The 21,276-nt window shown below is 36.5% G+C and overlaps 3 protein-coding genes across 4 annotated transcripts in view; 2 read left to right on the plus strand and 1 right to left on the minus strand.

The window, feature by feature from the left end:
* The first annotated feature begins 520 nt into the window (after positions 1-520).
* haus7 (HAUS augmin-like complex, subunit 7) lies at positions 521-6,148 on the plus strand. 2 transcript variants are annotated; one of them, XR_005207384.1, is made up of 10 exons: positions 521-687; positions 851-966; positions 1,077-1,147; positions 1,687-1,748; positions 2,595-2,785; positions 3,006-3,117; positions 3,376-3,588; positions 4,502-4,613; positions 4,698-4,825; positions 5,669-6,148. XR_005207384.1 is itself a non-coding variant. In XM_037773743.1 (9 exons), exons 1-9 carry the CDS (start codon positions 631-633, stop codon positions 4,757-4,759), a joined length of 996 nt encoding a protein of 331 aa, XP_037629671.1. In that variant the 5' UTR covers positions 521-630; the 3' UTR covers positions 4,760-6,022. The 2 variants fall into 2 exon arrangements, 1 of the variants encoding a protein (XP_037629671.1); XM_037773743.1 differs by having other exon boundaries at positions 4,698-6,022.
* Positions 6,149-6,370: 222 nt separating this feature from the next.
* mrpl49 (mitochondrial ribosomal protein L49) lies at positions 6,371-7,461 on the minus strand (the record flags this gene model as incomplete). The annotated part of the gene is made up of 1 exon (XM_037773772.1): positions 6,371-7,461. A coding segment is annotated over one exon (618 nt), but the record flags the coding sequence as incomplete, so codon positions are not given.
* Positions 7,462-15,739: 8,278 nt separating this feature from the next.
* The window catches only part of LOC119490583, a 51,204-nt gene continuing 45,667 nt past the window's right edge, over positions 15,740-21,276 (plus strand). The window contains exons 1-2 of the mRNA XM_037774087.1: positions 15,740-15,894; positions 15,994-16,086. Coding sequence (XP_037630015.1) covers positions 15,870-15,894; positions 15,994-16,086 — 118 coding nt within the window. The 5' untranslated portion in view covers positions 15,740-15,869. The remainder of the gene's footprint in view (positions 15,895-15,993; positions 16,087-21,276) is intronic.

A 21,276-nucleotide genomic window follows, 5' to 3' on the forward strand; every position in this document is an offset into this window, starting at 1 on the left:
GCGTTAATGAGTTTAAGAATAAATGGAATAAAGAAAGTAAAGCAGGATATCCTTTTTAAAATAAGCCATCAGTTGTGGGTACAGGGTCAGGAGAATGGAATAGGGAGAAGGGGAGAGGGTTATAACTAGACTGAGGAATGGTCATACTGGTCTAAACCGTTCTCTCTATGTGAATGGAAAGCATAATATTGGAAAGTGTGAATATCGTGGAGTAGTAGAAATGATGGACCATTTTATTGTGTTGCCAGAAATGTGATTCAGAGAGAGAAAGTTTTAAAGAATGCACTAAGAGAGACTGGACAGCAAAATATCAGTAAAATCTCCAGATTAGAGACTAATTTAAGAGGTATTATTATGATCTCTTATGATGATGATGATGATTTTTTTATTTATTATTTATTATTTTTCATTTTTCATTTTTCATTTTTTCATTTTTCTTTTTTCATTTTTTCTTTTTCTTTTTTTCTGTCTTGAGTCGGTCCACCCTCCAGACCAGTAGGTGGCGGTAATGCACCATGGATGTATTGTAACGCACCCGAAAGCAATTTGACAACCGCCAATAAAATCAAAAGAAGAAGAAGAAGAAAGCTTACAGGAGGAGAAGAAGAAGAAAAGCGATTTGTTTGGCAGATGGCGGGTGCTTTGAAAGAAAAACAACTTGTGCGACATGTCTATGCTGCCTTGCAGGTAAAAGAAACCTGCGTGTTCCTTTACAGCATGTCCTACTAAAACGAGAGAGCACAAAGACTCCAGGGAAGAAGCTGTCTCTTGCTGTGTATATTGTTTTGCAGTGAAAGAGTAATGGAGTATATGAAAGTGAATATCCTGTGTGTGTTGTGTCTGTGTTGAGGCTGCGTCCTGTCCCTTGGTGGAGGGTCTGTACCTGCAGGAGGAGGACAACATGCTGCAGCTGCTGTGTGCTCCCTCTCAGCACCGCACAGACATACTGGCCTGGATCTGCAGCAGGTACGAGAAGAAGCTACACAGAACATACTAGATCCACCGTGCTCTCATCTATCAAAGCTAATGTGTATTAAGTGAATCCCTCTGCTCTATCTGGACCTGTCACTTTACAGTATCAACCCAAACTTTGCCAATTCCAAGTCGATGTCAGTGAGATCCAGTGGCCCAGATGTTTTGACTAAAGGTAACAGGTGTTGTCTGTCAAGGGCTCACTGTCCTACACACACAGTACATCAGGGTGATAGTCAACTTGCTTTCCCTGGGGGCCACTTTTGTTGCAAAATGACAGGAAGCCAGGGGCCAGTTAATAAACAAACATTAAATCTCTGCCATCATGCAATTTCTCAGATGTTGGAATGATTCATAAACATAAACCATACATTTTTATAATTTCTACACACTGTGGCACCTTATTTACATTAAAAGTACATAAAAAAACAATTCCAATTGTGAATCAATTAATTTTAATCGTGAATTAGAGAATGGCCAGCGGGCCACCCGGCACCCCATCTAGCCCGCAGGCTGTAAGTTGAGTATCACTGCAGTACATGGTTAACAGTCTTGCATGTCTTTTGATAGACACCTAATGGAAGAGAACACAACAATCTCAGTGAGAGTGCACATGCATAAAGTAGTTTACATATATATTTATATAGTTCTGTTTTTTCCCCTTCAGGCTAAAATAACCTCTTATACTGCTGTGGTCTGTTTTTGTACCAATAGAAATGGCTGTGCTTGGGCAGGAGCTGATGCTGTGTAAAGCAGATGACCTGGACCTGATCAGGGTGAGAGGTTGCATAAAACTAGTGTAGATGTAATTGATTTATATAGATATATAGGGCTGCACAATATATATATTTTTTTTTTTTCATCATCGAATTATCAACTTGTGTAATAAACACATCGCGAAAAACTATGATATTGCACTCTGGGATTTTTTTAGTTGAAAGAGAGTATCAGTGGAAAAAAATGCACTTTATTGTTTTTTTTATTTGTTCAATAAAACAATGTTGGAAATAATTTCCTTTAATACTTTTAATTCAACAAGCAATTTGTTGTATTTTAGTAGAAGGCAGAACTAAGGACACTTTAATATCTGCTTATTTATCGCAAGTAATATCGTTATCGCGATATTCAACAACGTTATCGTATATAGCATATTTTCCTCATATCGTGCAGCCCTAATATGCATTGTCACAATTAGGACTGTCCCGGATACCATTTTTGGGGCTTCGAAGAGTAATATTTGAAGCATTGCTTCGCGGCGCAGCGCAGCAGGCTGACATGTTCTTCTGTCTGTCTCCAACTCTCCCGTTTCAGTGCCGCTGCTGCACTACTGTACACACACGCACCTCTACGCACAACAAACAGCGATATCCATCTGAGATAACTAACAATAATTAATGTTGAATAGGAATAATGTGTGATTATTCCTTATTTCATGAGCTATTTTGGGATTTATACATTATTTTTATGTACTTAAATATAAAAAAATGAAGCATTCATATAGTGATTTGGAGTTTGATTACCATGGCAAGGGTCAAAGCTTCGAAGCATTCGGGTCAGCCCTAGTCACAATAAACTGAAAAAGTCCTGTTTTGTCTGTATAATGTATCAAACCATTTAACCAGGGTGATGCAAGTCCTCACTGCCAGCTTCAGTTCCTGGAGCAGCTTTTAACTTTAATACCTGGCTGCAAGAAGTCTGCTGAGCGCAGAATGGATCAAGAGATGCTACTGAACGAGCTCTACGCTGCTGAGAATCTGCCTCACTTCACACAAATGCTCAGACCCACACTCGACCCCTGGCCTGCACACATCAAGTATGTATGCTGTCTTTGCACACATATATTCCTTCCCTCTGTTTTTATCTGCTGCATGTTGTCATTCTCTATTTTAAATGTGCTTCCAATAAGAGACTGATTCATAAATGCTTGGTGGATCTTGATATATTGCATTGTTTCCTGTTGTTGGCCTGCAGCATCAGTGTCTTTATAGTTGTCTGATCTCTGGTCTTTCTCACTGCTATCCCGTACCCCACAGGGCTTTACGCAAGGGCACCAAGTCATCTCCTAAGCCGAGTAGAGAGGAGGCTGCTGATGCTGCCACCCTTCTACAGCTGACTCAGTCAACGCTGGAGCAGCTACAGTCCGAGGTATGGTATTCATGATGCCTGCAGTATTCTAGAGTCTTCAGTTGAAACAGGGTGTCCATGCTAAATTAACTGCCACCTGAATAAATTTGTCACACATTCAAAGATGTTTTTCTAATGTTGTTCAGATCAGTAACGATTTTTTTTTTTTTTTAAGATTGCCATTCTAAAGCATTTGGCTGGACGTGCCTGAATGTCATGGTAGTGATGAGTGCTAACTTGTTTGTTATCTTCTCTTTCTACACTCTGTTCTCCTTTCAGTGTGAATTCCTGAGCCACGAGGCGCAGAGTCCCGGTGTCTTCTCTCCGAGCTCATTGCGTGTGGCGGCGTGTGACCTCCAGATGTTGATGGCTACTTTCAGCCATGTTTTCGAAACCGACTTCAGAGCTTACTGCAGCAGAGATCCTCCCAGCTTCAGCACAGAGACCGACATCTTCCAGAGAACACACCAACTGTTGCTGGCCTTCATCATGGTACTCCCACATATTATAATAATAATAAACTTTATTTATATAGCACCTTTCATACAGGGGGAGTAGTTCAAAGTGCTTTATGACAAAGTGAAGAAACAAGAGAATAAATAAAAACCGACAGATTAAAACATGCAAACACTGCACGATGAAACCAAGAAGGCATAAGAACAATAAACATGTAAAAGATAAGTATAAAACAAAGGAGGAGAGACCGCTAGCTAAAGGCAATGCTAGGTAAATAACTTTTCAATTGTGGTTTAAAAATGTTCACAGAGCTTGCATCTCTTACAGCCTAGGTGCAGAGTTTAAAAAAAAAGGCTGAGCTGCCAATTTTCTTATTTGTGTGGTAGTTTGTATCTAAAAAAAACAGCAGCAGAGGATCTAAGACGCCATGAAGAATAATACAATTATAAAGTATTAGTAATGTAGGCTGGTCCCAAACCATTCAGAGCCTTGTAAACAAGTAAAAGAACTTTAAAATCAATCCTAAGAGACAGTGGGAGCCAGTTCAGGTTAGCTAAAACTGGGCTTATGATGCTCTCTCACTCTAGTTAGTTAGTTAGTTAGTTAGTTAGTTAGTTAGTTAAAAGCATCTTGTTGGGATATAGGAATGGCCGTACCTTTGCAATATTTCATAAATGACAGAAAGCTGCTTTGGTCACCTTCTTTATGTGGGATTTAAAAATGTAAGTGAATCCAGGATGACGCCTATGCTCGTGACTTCTGATTTAACCTGTGGAGCAGACTAGCTCTCTTTGTTCAATGGCAGAGTTTTTGGTCATCACTTTGGTCCAACGAAATCAGCTATGTTGAAAATGTTAGCTGACAAAATTCTGTCTCAACACAAGCCTGATCTGTAGAAGAAAAAAAAGTCACACTGACACTTTTTCCTCTCTCGTGCATCGTTTCTCAGGAGTTGGAGATGCTAAAGGAAGTAACAGACGCTTCTGTATCCGTGACTGAGGAAGTAAACCAGCTACAAACACAGCCTCGCTGCTGGAGCCGAGGAGAGAAGCGCAAGTTACGTAAGTGAACATTCGCTTTCACATGCACGCTCACACGTACAGTTTGTTGCACGTTGTTGAATCTTTTTTTTTTTTTTCCTCCAGCGGATCAATTGGAGGAACTCACCAGGCGAATTAGAGACTTTTTCTCCTTGCTTCATTCCTGATGGCATCTCTAGACACCAGAAACATCTAACCATCAGGGTGGAAGCAGTCAAAGCACTTAACATGAGGTAGTAATAATGGGAGCGTCTGATCTGTTGTTGTGTTAAAACTTTAAATGTCAAACAGAATTGTGACTAAAAATGGATACGTTGTTTGATTTCACAAAGGTGACGGCCACCGTTTCACATTTCAGCAGAAATGCGCTCACCTTTCTCTGTGTCATAGAGAACTAATACTGTTTGATGGACTCATCCAAACCCTGTTTATTATTCTAATGTCAGTGTGACTGAGAAGTTTTGTGTAATCGTTCACATCATAACACTGGCAACAATGATTTACTCTACACGTGTTAAACTTAAGGCTCGCGGGCCAAATCCGGCCCCTCGCAAAGTTTGATCCGGCCCCCATACCAATTTAGGTTCTCAATAAATTTTGGTCCGCCTAGTTGTGGTCTGCACAACAACATGTGTTCCGTACACCAAACACACAGGCATACCGCCACTGTCAGCAAGCTACATAACACAGAATGACACGAAAAAGGAAAATCTGGTTTTATGTGCAGCCGATTGCATGCCAGAAGGCTGGGCTGTATGTGACATGTAAACTACATGATTGAAAATCTTTTACTTTTATTCTTTTTATCAAATGTCCCACACAACCAATGAGTTGTCATATTCAGGTTTGTGAAACAGGCTGTATGAGACTAACAAAATTAAAGATTCAGTATTTTTCTTTTACATGAGATTTCATTTTGTTTTATTAAATGCCCAACACAACCATCGAGTTGTCATATTCAGGCCTGTGAAGCCGGTTGTTGCGTGTTGGCTGTGTGGTAGCTACTAAAAAATGTAATAAGAATGCATTATTTTGCTTGACTAAATGCTAAGCAACTTTTTTGGTGACTTTTTTAGGGCTTTATGTAGACTAAATGGTATGTGGGACGTGCTACAATATATTCAAAGACTTTTTATTTTTATGTTTTCTATTAAATAAAAGCATGTCAATAAACTATATACTATATATAGCTGGCCCTTGATGTGACTCTCATTTTCCAGTGTGGCCCTTAATGAAATTGAGTTTGACAAATGAGCAGAAGGCTCATTACTGTAGGTGGGTGTCTGTTTTGTTGATAATAGTAATTGTATAATCAGAATTCAACGGTCCTCCTTTTTGTTTTTTCACCCTAACTTGTATTGTCCTTTGTGGTACACAATATAAATGTTCATATTGTATTACTGAATAAATGTAAATGTTTTAAACTTCAATTGGAAACCCAACAGGTTTAATATTGTGCCTTTTGTTTTTTTTCATTTTGTGATTATCTTTTAGGGCTGCAGCAATTAGTTGATCGACAGACAATAGTTCAGGTAGTTTGCTAAAAAAAAGCTAAACATTCACTGGTTTGTGCTTCAACTGTGTGAGGATTTGCATCTTCTCTTCTGTATCATTTCAAATGGAATATCTATGTTTTTATACATTATTACTGTTGTTAAATTTCATCACGACTTTTCTCTGTTGTCTGACTCTCCGTTCACCGTAGTAGGCATGAGAGAAAAAACGTTTTCTTCAAGGATTCAAGGTAACACGGAGAGTAATTGATCTACAAATGGTCATTTTGTGGGTGAAATATTCTTTTAATTCAATAACATTGGGTTTCGCCAGATGGAGACAAACTCACAGGACTGCACGCTGTTGATGACGCAATCTGAACAGCTATCGACAAAAGGTGAAACAAAGCAGGCGTCTTGACATCTTGCCCTGCTTCTCTGGTTCAGTAATAATACACAACAGGAAGTAGGCTATGCTTTTATATTTCATTCATAACACACACACGTGCACCCTGTTCAACAACCTTACACACGTGCACCCTGTTCAACAACCTATGATCCCGTAACTTCAACACCTCTAGTGTCTAAAACAGAGTTCAATAAAGTGGCAGGAATCAAAAAGCTGTCCTTCTGTATGGATTGAAATGGGTTCATGTTCTGTAGGACAATGTTTGACTGGTCCTCTCCGTCTCCACATGGACTGCTCTCTGTCCCCTGAGCATGATGATGATGTCCCAGTCCTGGAGGATCACCACAGATCAGAAGCCTTTGCTGGCCAACCATTCCTTTATCTCACTATCAACGTGACCTTTGACCTTCAAGGTCATGGTGACCTCATTGACCTGTGTGGGCAGCTCTTTGCCCATCACCTCCTTCAGATGTTGCTTCACGTCCTTCTCCAGAGCCCAGATGTCCCCCTCCACTTTCCGTATGAGCGTCGTCCTGCGGCTGCCGTGGGTCAGGTCGGTGTACACCGGGATGTTGTGCATGCGGGAGCGGCGGATCATGTAGGGCAGAGGAGGCGGTGAGTCTGCCGGTGGAGTCCAGCCAGACGGTGTGGGACCGGCGTGTTGAGGCGGAGCGGGGACCCGGGACGGAGGGATCAGCCGCTCTACGAACCGGTACTCCTCCGTAGACTCTGATATCCCCCTCTTTGTTTCTTCTGGAGCAGCATTACAGACGAACCTGGAGCCGACAGCCGCGGCAGGAGGTCGCAGTGACCGGAGGTGGAGGCTGAGAGCTCCTCGCAGAGCCCCGCAGAGCACCGTGGACTGACGGGTGAAGCAGGCTGACATCTTGTGTAGCAGAGTAACACTTCTGCTTCTTCTTCTGTTGGATCTCCGGCAGAGCGGCACATTGCTGCCTCTCACAGGTCGGGGTTATATTGTACGACAGAGGGCCACGTTGAGGGGGAAAATAAATCTGAGATTTCGAGAATAAAGTCATAATATTACAAGAATAAAAACATAAATTTAAGAGAAAAAAAAGTCGTAATATTATGAGAATAAAGTCATAAGTTTAAGAGAAAAAAAGTCATAGTATTATGACAATGAAGTCATAAATTTACGAGAAAAAAGTCATAGTATTATGAGAATAAGGTCATAAGTTTAAGAGAAAAAAAGTCGTAGTATTATGAGAATAAAGACATAAGTTTAAGAGAAAAAAAGTCATAGTATTATAACAATGAAGTCATAAGTTTAAGAGAAAAAAAGTTGTAGTATTATGAGAATAAAGACATAAGTTTAAGAGAAAAAAAGTCAGTATTATAACAATGAAGTCATAAGTTTAAGAGAAAAAAAGTTGTAGTATTATGAGAATAAAGTCATAAGTTTAAGAGGAAAAAAAGTCATAGTATTATGACAATGAAGTCATAAGTTTAAGAGGAAAAAAGTCATAATATTATGAGAATAAAGTCATAAGTTTAAGAGAAAAAAGTCAGAGTATTATGGAAATAAAGTCATAAGTTTACGAGAAAAAAGTCAAAATATTATGAGAATAAAGTCATAAATTTCAGAGAAAAAAGTCGTAGTATTATGAGAATAAAGTCATAAATTTAAGAGAAAAAAAGTCGTAGTATTATGAGAATAAAGTCATAAGTTTACAAGAAAAAAGTCATAGTATTATGAGAAATAGTCATAAATTTAAGAGAAAAAAAGTCGTAGTATTATGAGAATAAAGTCACAAGTTTAAAAGAAAAAAAGTCGTAGTATTATGGGAATAAAGTCATAAGTTTAAAAGAAAAAACTCGTAGTATTATGAGAATAAAGTCATAAGTTTAAGAGGAAAAAAAGTCATAGTATTATGACAATGAAGTCATAAGTTTAAGAGGAAAAAAGTCATAATATTATGAGAATAAAGTCATAAGTTTAAGAGAAAAAAGTCAGAGTATTATGGAAATAAAGTCATAAGTTTACGAGAAAAAAGTCAAAATATTATGAGAATAAAGTCATAAATTTCAGAGAAAAAAGTCGTAGTATTATGAGAATAAAGTCATAAATTTAAGAGAAAAAAAGTCGTAGTATTATGAGAATAAAGTCATAAGTTTACAAGAAAAAAGTCATAGTATTATGAGAAATAGTCATAAATTTAAGAGAAAAAAAGTCGTAGTATTATGAGAATAAAGTCACAAGTTTAAAAGAAAAAAAGTCGTAGTATTATGGGAATAAAGTCATAAGTTTAAAAGAAAAAACTCGTAGTATTATGAGAATAAAGTCATAAGTTTAAGATATAAAAAGTCGTAATATAATGAGAATAAAGTCATAAGGTTAAGAGAAAAAAGTCATAATATTATGAGAATAAAGTCATAAGTTTATGAGAAAAAAGTCGTAGTATTATGAGAATAAAGTCATAAGTTTACAAGAAAAAAGTCGTAGTATTATGAGAAATAGTCATAAATTTAAGAGAAAAAAAGTCGTAGTATTATGAGAAATAGTCATAAATTTAAGAGAAAAAAAGTCGTAGTATTATGAGAATAAAGTCATAAGTTTAAAAGAAAAAAAGTCGTAGTATTATGGGAATAAAGTCATAAGTTTAAAAGAAAAAACTCGTAGTATTATGAGAATAAAGTCATAAGTTTAAAAGAAAAAACTCGTAGTATTATGAGAATAAAGTCATAAGTTTAAGATATAAAAAGTCGTAATATAATGAGAATAAAGTCATAAGGTTAAGAGAAAAAAGTCATAATATTATGAGAATAAAGTCATAAGTTTACGAGAAAAAAGTCGTAGTATTATGAGAATAAAGTCATAAATTTAAGAGAAAAAAAGTCGTAGTATTATGAGAATAAAGTCATAAGTTTACAAGAAAAAAGTCGTAGTATTATGAGAAATAGTCATAAATTTAAGAGAAAAAAAGTCGTAGTATTATGAGAATAAAGTCATAAGTTTACAAGAAAAAAGTCGTAGTATTATGAGAAATAGTCATAAATTTAAAAGAAAAAAAGTCGTAGTATTATGGGAATAAAGTCATAAGTTTAAAAGAAAAAACTCGTAGTATTATGAGAATAAAGTCATAAGTTTAAGATATAAAAAGTCGTAATATAATGAGAATAAAGTCATAAGGTTGAGAAAAAAGTCATAAGTTTACAAAAAAAATCGTAATATTATGAGAATAAAGTCATAAGTTTAAGAGAAAAAAAGTCATGAGAAGGTTTCATAAAAAAAATCGTAATATTATGAGAATAAAGTCATAAATTTAAGAAAAAAAAGTCGTAGTATTATCAGAATAAAGTCACAAGTTTAAAAGAAAAAAAGTCGTAGTATTATGAGAATAAAGTCACAAGTTTAAAAGAAAAAAAGTCGTAGTATTATGAGAATAAAGTCATAAGGTTAAGAGAAAAAAGTCATAAGTTTACAAAAAAAAATCGTAATATTATGAGAATAAAGTCATAAGTTTAAGAGAAAAAAAGTCATGAGTGCTCATTATGTGCTTTACAAGGCGGACATACAAATAATAAAGGATAGAATCCAATGCCAGATACATGCACATTTCCACATAGATTTACAAACTAATATAAATAAATCCCAACGTTGTCTGATGACGACAAGTGGGCTACGAATCGCATCTAACAGAAAGCCTCTTTTTCTTCCCTCCTCTGCTGCTGACATATTTTTCTACCAAGGCCTATGAAAAGGAGGATTGCTCACGCGTCATGTCCGGGGGGGGTACTACACATGCGCAGTAAAACCCTGCCTGCACTCGCTGAAATTGAGCCAATCGCAACGCAGCTTCAGTTACACTGCGCATGCGTGATAGCCCGAAACGCGTGATAGCCCGTAACCCGTGACCAACCTCCTTTCCATAGGCCTTGCTTTCTAGTTTACTAGGTTAGCGGATATCTAAAATCCAAAACAGTACTATTGAATCCAATGCTGGATGAAACTATGTGATAGCTTGTGTTATCATGCTTTCGACATTGGCTTTCTTCGGTAAGTATTTTACACGGAATCTCTTTATATTATGAGAATAAAGGCATAAGTTAATGAGAAAAAAGTCGTAATATTATGAGGATAAAGTCATAAGTTTAAGAGAAAAAAGTCGTAGTATTATGAGAATAAAGTCATAAGTTTAAGAGAAAAAAGTCATAATATTATGAGAATAAAGTCATAAGTTTAAGAGAAAAAAAGTCGTAATATTATGAGAATAAAGTCATAAGTTTTAAGAGAAAAAAGTCATAATATTATGAGAATAAAGTCATAAGTTTAAGAGAAAAAAGTCGTAGTATTATGAAAATAAAGTCATAAGTTTAAGAGAATAAAGTCATAAGTTTACAAAAAAAAATCCTAATATTATGAGAATAAAGTCATAAGTTTAAGAGAAAAAAAGTCATGAGAAGGTTTCATCTGTTAACAAACATATCTTGTGTGGTTGATAACAATAATAATTACTATAATAATGAAGGTTATCTATATATAACACTTATCAAAAGGAGTGCTCATTATGTGCTTTACAAGGCGGACATACAAATAATAAAGGATAGAATCCAATGCCAGACACATGCACATTTCCACATAGATTTACAAACTAATATAAATAAATCCCAACGTTGTCTGATGACGACAAGTGGGCTGCGGATCGGATATAACAGGAAGCCACTTTTTCTTCCCTCCTCTGCTGCACTCGCCGAAATTGAGCCAATCGCAACTCAGCTTCAGTTACACTGCGCATGCGTGATAAACCACACCCCTTGACCAACCTCCTTTCCATAGGCCTTGCTTTCTAGCTTACTAGGTTAGCGGATATCTAAAATCCAAAACAGTACTATTGAATCCAATGCTGGATGAAACTATGTGATAGCTTGTGTTATCATGCTTTCGACATTGGCTGTCTTCGGTAAGTATTTTACACGGAATCTCTTTATATTATGAGAATAAAGGCATAAGTTAATGAGAAAAAAGTCGTAATATTATGAGAATAAAGGCATAAATTAATGAGAAAAAAGTCGTAATATTATGAGGATAAAGTCACAAGTTTAAGAGAAAAAAGTCATAATTTTAGGAGAATAAAGTCATACATTTAAGAGAAAAAAGTCGTAATATTATGAGAATAAAGTCATAAGTTTAAGAGAAAAAAGTCATAAAATGAGAATAAAGGCATAAGATAACGAGAAAAAAATCGTAATATTATGAGAATAAAGGCATAAGTTTAAGAGAAAAAAGTCGTAGTATTATGAAAATAAAGTCATAAGTTTAAGAGAAAAAAGTCATAATATGAGAATAAAGGCATAAGTTAACGAGAAAAAAGTCGTAATATTATGAAAATAAAGTCATAAGTTAACGAGAAAAAAGTCGTAATATTATGAGAATAAAGTCATAAGTTTACGAGAAAAAAGTCGTAATATTATGAGAATAAAGTCATAAATTTAAGAGAAAAAAGTAATAATATTATGAGAATAAAGTCATAAGTTTAAGAGAAAGAAGTCGTAGTATTATGAAAATAAAGTCATAAGTTTATGACAAAAAAGTCGTAGTATTTTGAGAAATAGTCATAAATTTAAGAGAAAAAAAGTCGTATTATGAGAATAAAGTCATAAGTTTAAGAGAAAAAAGTCATAAGTTTACGAAAAAAAGTCGTAATATTATGAGAATAAAGTCATAAGTTTAAGAGAAAAAGTCATAATATTATGAGAATAAAGTCATAAGTTTAAGAGAAAAAAGTCATAAGTTTACGAAAAAAAGTCGGAATATGAGAATAAAGTCATAAGTTTAAGAGAAAAAAGTCATAAGTATATGAAAAAAAGTCGTAATATGAGAATAAAGTCATAAGTTTATGAGAAAAAATCTTAATATTATGAGAATAAAGTCATAAATTTAAGGAAAAAAAGTCATAAGTTACAAAAAAAGTTTTAATATTATGAGAATAAAGTCATAAGTTTAAGAGAAAAAAAGTCATAATATTATGAGAAGATTTCATCTGTTAACAAACATATCTTGTGTGGTTGGTAACAATAATAATTACTATAATAATGAAGGTTAGTCTCTACCATAACAGCTCGTGTGTAGGTGGTATTTTGTTTCTGTCCAGTTTGAATGCAGTATTTTACGATTCTCCACCATTAGAACAGCTGATCTCAACATAAGAACAAACGTGGATGATTACGTCAGTGTACTCGGGTACTGAACAAATTATGTGAGAGCTGACTGGAGGGGGTGGGTGTGGGTTAATTGTACTCGGGCAAAGTACGGATCAATCTTACCTAATGTGAAAACGCTATTAATCTTGTTTGTCTGTTAACTTTACAAGTAAACTTCTGGGCTTTCTAGCTAAATCAATTTTGTGTTTGTGGATTTTTTTAAATCCAAAACAGTACTATTGTATCCAATGCTCGATTAAACTATATGATAGCTTGTGTTATCATGCTTTCGACTTTGGCTGTCTTCAGTAAGTATTTTACACGGAATCTTATCAGCCTCTACCGTAACAGCTCGTGTGTAGGTACTAAATTAAACACTGAAACTAACGTTAATGTTTCTTTAAAAGGGTATATTTATGCACTCATGGCACCAGTGATGTGCTGTCTTCCTGACGAATATGAACCAAGGGACGGGAGATGCTGTTTGTTATGTCTCAAAGGTAAATTATAACTCTAGCCTCGTCTTTCAGGAGTGATCTGCAGTGTGTCTTCAGTTCAGGAAGAGATGGAGTTGTCACCATGGCTGTATTAAGAGAAGAATGATTTTGGTGTTTGTGTTAATAACAGGAACTTGGATTTTTTTTTAACCAGTTTTGAACCATTGAAAGTCACTAAAGCCGTGGACACACATGGAACGTCAGGAGCGCGTGGCGGCTGCGTTACCTGTTGTTTTTTTATTTCGGCGTCCCTGTTAACAGGTTTAGAGCCACACTGCCCACGTGATACTCACGCGCGTCTCAGCTGCGTCTCTTCTAGAGAATAGAGGTCTCGTCTATTTTTGACTCACTCGTCTCAAAGCAACAACAGACAGTGAAAGTGATATATTGACTGTATATTGACATCATACCAGCAAGATTACTACAGTTTACATGTATAGACATCTGTAGAATATGTCACAGACAGTGAAAGTGATCTATTGACTGTATATTGACTTCATGCCAATAATACTTTCCTACAGTTTCGATGTCTATCTGTAGAATATGTTACGGAGAAGGGAAAAGTAAAGACTTATTTTAAAATCAAACACTTCCTGCTTTCATTTCAAAATAAAAGCCTGAAGCGTTTTTTTCTATGGACCAAATTCCTTCATTTGTCAACACAAGGCTTTTATTCTGAAATATGTGCCGGACAGTGTTCGAGAACATGCAGTGACTTGGAGAGCATTATGAATGAATATAGTACGGAGTTTTTAATTGTTGATTATTACTATTATTTACAAATTACCACACGTTTCTTAACCTTTCTCTGTCTAAAATAAATATAAATGATATTTATAATGAAATGAAATGGCCATTAAAAGGCAAACTCTATGTAGAAAGAAAGGGCTGACAGCAGCAGCAGAAACGCAGCAGACACGCAGCTGAAATGCAGCTGGTTTGAATGCGGCTTAAGTCTCTGAGACTTGTGAATTGTCAATTTTACCTAATGTGAAAACGCTATTAATCTTGTTTGTCTGTTAACTTTACAAGTAAACTTCGGGGCTTTCTAACTAAATCAATTTTGTTGTTTGTGGGATTTTTTTTAATCCAAAACAGAACTATTGTATCGAACGCTCGATGAAACTATTTGATAACTTGTGTTATCATGCTTTCGACTTTGGCTGTCTTCGGTAAGTAGCCTATCGTACAAGGAAGTCCTGTAACGCTAAATTTAGCTATTAAGCCAACGTGATACAACATGTTGTATCTCCAGCAGAGCAGACTGGGGGTCTTGCGGCTCATTGCTGCCTCTCACAGGTCGGGATTATATTGTACGACAGAGGGCCACATTGAGGGAAAAAAATTAATCTGAGATTTCAAGAATAAAGTCATACATTTAAGAGAAGAAAGTCGTAATATAATGAGAATAAAGTCGTAATATTATAATAAAGTATTACTTATTCTCGTAATATTACGACTTTTTTTCTCGTAAAGTTATAACTTTATTCTCGTAATAATAAAAACTGTTGTTGTTTGTAAATTTGAGTTTGTCAATAAAAGAAAAAAAGTTAAACCCCCCCCCCGACATTTTTCTTTATATTATATATATATATATATATATGTATATATATATATATATATATATATATATATATATGTATATATATATACATATATATATATATATATATATATATATATGTATATATATATATACATATATATATATATATATATATATATATGTATGTATATATATATATATATATACACACACAAACACAAAACATATAGGCCTATTTATAATTGTTTACCCCTATCAGGAGCTATAGCATCATAATTTATTATATCTTCAACTGTGCAATACTGACTTAACAGTGCAATACTTTAGTGCAATAATTCAGCTGTGCAATAATCTCGTTTACACTGCCATTAACACTGCATGTATTTATACAGAACATTAAAACTAATATTCTTATTTTACACTATTCTTGCATTTTTTATAAATGCATGCATATATATTATTTGCCTATATCTTATTTTTCAGCATTATTATTTGGATCAATAAAGTATTTCTGATTCTGATATTTATTTCCTTGCAGGAGAGAGGGAAGTTCGTCGCAAGTGCCTGCTGCACTTATACCCTCCACCCTAAAGAAGGGTGCTTCATTCAGCTGTGAGTGTGACTACATACAGAGTGAGGGCCCGAGTCTCATGTTGTGCAATGAAGGTTTCATCTGTTAACAAACATTTCTTGTGTGGTTGATAACAATAATAATTACGATAATAATGAAGGTTATCTATATATAACACTTATCAAAAGGAGTGCTCATTATGTGCTTTACAAGGCGGACATAAAATAGAGAGACAGATCTGATCTAACAGGAAGTAACTGTTTCTGTGACTTCCTGTAAATTCAGTGAGGCTGCTGCCGCACCCCTGCTGCAGAAGTTTAGGGGCATTTTAGCAAGGCCTATGAAAAGGAGGATGGGTCACGCGTCATATTCTCGGGGTACTACACATGCGCAGTCAAATCTGGCCTGCACTCGCCGAAATTGAGCCAATCGCAACGCAGCTTTAGTTACACTGCGCATGCCTGATATCCCGCACCCCGTGACCCAGCCTCCTTTCTATAGGCCTTGCTTTCTAGCTAACAAAGTTAGGGGATTTTTAAATTCAAAACAGTACAATTGAATCCAATGCTCCATGAAACTATGTGATAGCTTGTGTTATCATGCTTTCGACATTGGCCGTGCTCGGTAAGTATCGTACACGGAATCTTATCATCCTCTACCGTAACAGCTCGTGTGTAGGTGCTACATTAAAACACTGAAACTAACGGTACTCTCCTTTAACAGGGTATATTGCTGCACTCATGTCACCAGCGATGTGCTGTCTTTCTGACGAATATGAGACAAGGGACGGGGAATGCTGCTCGTTATGTCTCGAAGGTAAATTATAACTCTAGCCTCGTCTTTCAGGAGTGATCTGCAGTGTTAGTGTCTACAGTTCAGGAGGAGATGGAGTTGACACGGGTTGTCACCATGGCTGTATTAACAGAACAATGAGTTTGGTGTTTGTTGTTGAAAAACCAGTTTGAACCATTGGAAGTCACTAAAGCCAGGGACACACATGGAACATCAGGAGCGCGTGGCTGCTGCGTTACCTGTTGTTTTTTATTTCGGCGATCCTGTTAACAGGTTAGAGCATCCACACTGCCCATGTGAGACCCCATGCGCGTCTCAGCTGCGTCTCTTCTAGAGAATAGAGTTCGCGCCTATTTTTGTGTGAAAGTGATCTATTGGACTGTATATTAACATCATACCAGCAAGATTACTACAGTTTACATGTATAGACATCTGTAGAATATGTCACAGACAGTGAAAGTGATCTATTGACTGTATATTGACTTCATGCCAGTAAGACTTTCCTACAGTTTCGATGTCTATCTGTAGAATATGTTACAGAGATGGGAAAAGTAAAGAATTATTTTTAAATCAACACTTTCTGCTTTCATGTCAAAATAAAAGCCCTGAAGCGTTTTTTCTATGGACCGAATTCCTTCATTTATTAACACGAGGCTTTTATTCTGAAATATGTGCCGGACAGTGTTCGAGAACATGCAGTGACTTGGAGAGCATCATGAATGAATATAGTACAGAGCTTTAATTGTTGATTATTACTATTATTTACAAATTACCACACGTTTCTTAACCTTTCTCTGTCTAAAATAGATATAAATGATATTTATAATGAAATGAAATGGCCATTTAAAGGCAAACTATGTAGAAAGAAAGGGCTGACAGCAGCAGCAGACACGCAGCTGAAATGCAGCTGGTTTTGAATGCCCGACCGTGTGTATCACGCAGCCACCGCGCGACGCAGCCGCACCGCGCTCCTGACGGTTCCTGGTGTGTCCACGGCTTAAGTCTCTGAGACTTGTGAAAGACACGAAAGCTTGTTTTACATTACTTGGATATGTTTAAGTTAATTTGCAATAGCCCTGTTTTTATGTATGCATTTTATTTCTGTCATTTTTTGTACTAACCTGAGCAGAACATTTTGATGAATAAGACATGTATATATGCCTTGTTAGTTTGTACTTGTCATGTTCTCAATATAAAAAACTCAGTGGAAGTAACGTTACCCATATTAACCAACAGTAACCTTATACCTATCTCATGATCGACAGGAATTCACACTAATGTGAAGCAAAGACGTTAGAACACAAACCATGGAACCAGGCTGAACACACATTTATGCTAAATCTGGGCTAGAGAGGCGTAGTCCCCTTCCAGTGGACCCCATGGGACCTTATTTTGGAAAAAAGATGTACAGTGGTCAACAGTGAGAGACAAGTATTCATTTTTTAATCCACTTTGAATTGCACCATGAATCACACATATGATATTTGTCAATTTAAAAGACAATTTTTGCAAATCAAGAAAGTCTCAGTTTGTCTTAGTATCGTTTTAGTTTTGTGTGAAACCGTTCAGTGAACTACATCTCTCGTCTCGCACAAAATACGTCATCAACACTAGCTACCTAGCTAACTTAGCTATGCTCCATGCACAAATGAAACGTTAGCCTACCTGATGTGTTTTATCCAGAGACTCCTGCTCTTTTTATCAGCTGGGAAGAAAAAGAAGGATCAGACCCGTTGCTGGTGTGAGTTCATCCCAGTAGGAAACACACAGGCATCATAGCTTCAGCCAGAGAGACGTCACTACGACACTTTTGGGTCTGTCGTTTTTCTGATTACATATTTTCACAGTCTGATACTTCAACAGTTTTACAACAAGGTGTGATTTTATTGACTTGCAAAATTATGTTTTAAATCGACAAACATCATCTGTGTGATTCATGGCGCTATTCAAACGGGATAAAACATTTATTTGTCTCTCGCTGTTGACTACCGTACATATTTGTTCCAAAATAAGGTCCCATGGTGGTCCACTGGAAGGGGCGTGACTTCTCCTCTCCTTTTGGTAGCATTTCTATTGCCTCTCAACGGCTCTCAAACATGGCGACAGCAAGACGCAGCTAACAGTGCTAACAACGCTAACAACGCTAAACAGTGCAAACAATGGCGAAAGTGCTGACAGTGACAGAGTTTTCGCCAGTGAAGACCGGCGGCCCGCCGAACCTAGGTTGACTCCCTGCCGGGCCTAAGCATCGGGGAATTATTTATTTTTAAAATGTCTTTTAAACAAAAATGTATTATACACATAGCAAACTCGTTTAAGGAATAATTCGGTGCGTGGGTTGTGTAATTAATGTTAGCGAGTGTGTGTATGCGGTCGAGAGAGAGAGCGAACAGACAGAGAGAGCGAGGAGCGTGTGACGGACTGACGGCGAGTACGGCAGTAATGTTATAGTTGTGAGCGTAGCAGTGCATTTCATACACTGGCCCAATAAAGACCTGAAACAAGATTGTTACTGACTCCTATCAGATACAGTTTTGTTATCATCTGCTTTTGTAATTGTTACTTCCCATCATGGTCTTGGTGATCATGAGACGATGACGGTGTGTTTTTGTCTTGAACAGGTTCAGTTGTTCAAAGAGACTGCACAGAGCAGTCAGGCACAGGGTGCATCCCCTGTGTGAATGGGACTTATATGAACCAACCCAATGGCCTGACTAAGTGTTTCCTCTGCACCTCCTGTGATCAAGGTATGTCCACAATGAACTGATTAACATTTTCTGTCTTTCAACCTCCAAATTCAGTTTGATTCTGACAAATGCGGTAACGTGGAAAGGTTTTGATCGAATTAGGATACTGGGCAAAAATTAAATCATATAAAACAAATTGCAATAAATAAAAATACATTGCAGCCCTGCTAATGGATGCAGTTTGATACAAAATAAATAATGTGATAATGTACTGCTATGTTGGCAGCGTGTTTGCTGAAAAGTGAGCCCTAATAATTCAGGAAATGTCCTTACAGGTTGTATTGTAACAGGTATGTGCTTTATATGGAGCCTTGAGTGCACCACAGCGAAATAATAGATTTTCACAGTGTTAATTATAAATAATATAATATACCTTATTGACCAATAAAAAAGCGATACAAATAAATAAATTAAAACTGAATTTAAATAGCATGTTCTGAAGCTCCAAGTAGAAAATTACACAATGTATCATTATATTTCTCTCTTCATGATCAATAATTGAATTTCATAAAGTAATTGCAATTGAAGTGTACATTTTTTGATTGATTTCATTTGAAAGTTGCACTCTTTAATTTTAAGATGTGTAAGTGAGCGAACAACCTAAAAACCCACAGAGCAGCTACAGGAGCTCTGATTGGCCAGCTCCTATGTGTTGGTCAGGAGTTGGCCAATCAGAGCTCAGCTCTGTGGGTTGGATTTCATTCAATTTGTCCTTGGTTGCAGTCGACTAAGTAGCACATAATCACAGTAGTTCTCCTACATGCTCGACACAGGGAAGAAGATTCAGTAGGTTGCAATCTGCAACCTCACCGCTAGATGTCGCCAAATCCTACACACCGCCCCTTTTAAGCTTGCATAAAATGTATAAATGTATGTTTAACAACAATATAATGACTATTTTTTTCTGTTTGCTTTTAGGTCATGGTCTCTTTGTCCAACAGGAGTGCACAATCACAACTGACACATTTTGTGAAGTTTTAAGTGGTTATTTCTGCAAACATTTGACGGACGGTGCAGGATGTAGTTTTAGCAAAAAAACATTCTCCATGTCCACCTGGTCACAGGATTAAAGAACCTGGTAAGAAAAATTCAAGTCAGACTAGTCTGACAGTGAGTATGTTTACATGCACACTACTATGGTATTTGGTACAACTCATATCATAACTGGGATACTAGTGTGCATGTAAAACCACTCAATGAAGACACTGATTTGAGTCTGATAAATGATGGCTCTTCACCAGATGTTGGGTTCCCGTGTTATTAATCTCACTTTTTGTCTGTTTCTCTAAGGAACCAGCAGAACTGATACAGTGTGTGAACTTTGTCAGCCAGGCTATTTTTCACACGATGGCTGGAATTGCACGGCTTGGACTAGGTAAGACATTGTTTGTACAGTAATTACTCAAAAGTAGGGTTTTTTCCTGCCCTGTAGCACAAAATGTTGATTGTTGATCATTTCCATCCACAGGAGATTCAAACATTGCCAATCCCCCAGTCTTATTTCATCTGAACTTTCAATAGACTTTTTTTGAAAGTGTTACTTTAAATATTGATTTGTTTTTAATTAGTGTGACATTACCCACTTCGTACTTTTAACATTATGATGACACTTCAAATGAGTTTTCATTTGAAACACACAAAGTATTAAAGATGTCTTTCATTTCTCTTTTCCGACAGTCTGCTCAGAAACCCAAGTAAAGGTCGAAGGAAGCAGCAGCAGTGATGTTGTCTGTGGAGCTGCTTCAAGAGAGCGTTTCTACTATATACCTTTTATTATGGCCACGCTATTATCATTAGAACTTGTGATCGCAGGTTAGTGCTTGTTCTGAATCTCTAATTTGACCTAATATACAGTATAACATCTGTAGCGAGATTGCGTGCGTGCTACTCTGGGAAGCAATCTTTTCTCGTCTTGCATCTACTGAAAAGAGAAAAACACATTCTTGTGTCCAGGAAGATTTGGTCACTGACAGATATTTGAGTTTGAAAGAAGGAACAATTTGTTGTGCTAGGGGGCCATAAACTCTGCTACTCGACCATCGAGTGTCGATTTTGACATTATCCAGGGAAGATAATTGTATTACTCTGGGAGAATTCTCGCCCCTCCTCAACTATGAAATCTGCGATGGAGCAACATAGACACCTAGTTTTCATCTGTGGTAATGTGCACATTGTATGTTGACCAATAATTAACTTGTGTAAAAGTCATCATGTGTTAGACTAAGTATTGACCTCTTTGTTGTATAATCATTGATGGTATTGGAATACATTTGTAATGCTTTTATCAGTGATGATCACTAGATGTAATATCTTAAGTTTAAAGTTATTGAAAATGAGTAATAACTTGAACTGAGAATTCAATTTTGACAATTTTATACTAATGTTTGATCAGAATATTAATGGTTAGATAGCTTTTTGATATGTGTCTGTTTTGTGCAAGGTAAGGAACTTTGATTGTACGCGTGTA

This window comes from Sebastes umbrosus, chromosome 6 (genome assembly GCF_015220745.1).
Source record: "Sebastes umbrosus isolate fSebUmb1 chromosome 6, fSebUmb1.pri, whole genome shotgun sequence".
Classification (NCBI taxonomy): domain Eukaryota; kingdom Metazoa; phylum Chordata; class Actinopteri; order Perciformes; family Sebastidae; genus Sebastes; species Sebastes umbrosus.

Bases quoted from the DNA above. Each gene is read 5' to 3' on its own strand.
- haus7 (XM_037773743.1), top strand. From the start codon at position 631: ATGGCGGGTGCTTTGAAAGAAAAACAACTTGTGCGACATGTCTATGCT. The intron at 688-850 runs GTAAAAGAAACC...GTCTGTGTTGAG, and splicing joins ATGTCTATGCTGCCTTGCAG to GCTGCGTCCTGTCCCTTGGT. The intron at 3,589-4,501 runs GTACTCCCACAT...ATCGTTTCTCAG, and splicing joins TGTTGCTGGCCTTCATCATG to GAGTTGGAGATGCTAAAGGA.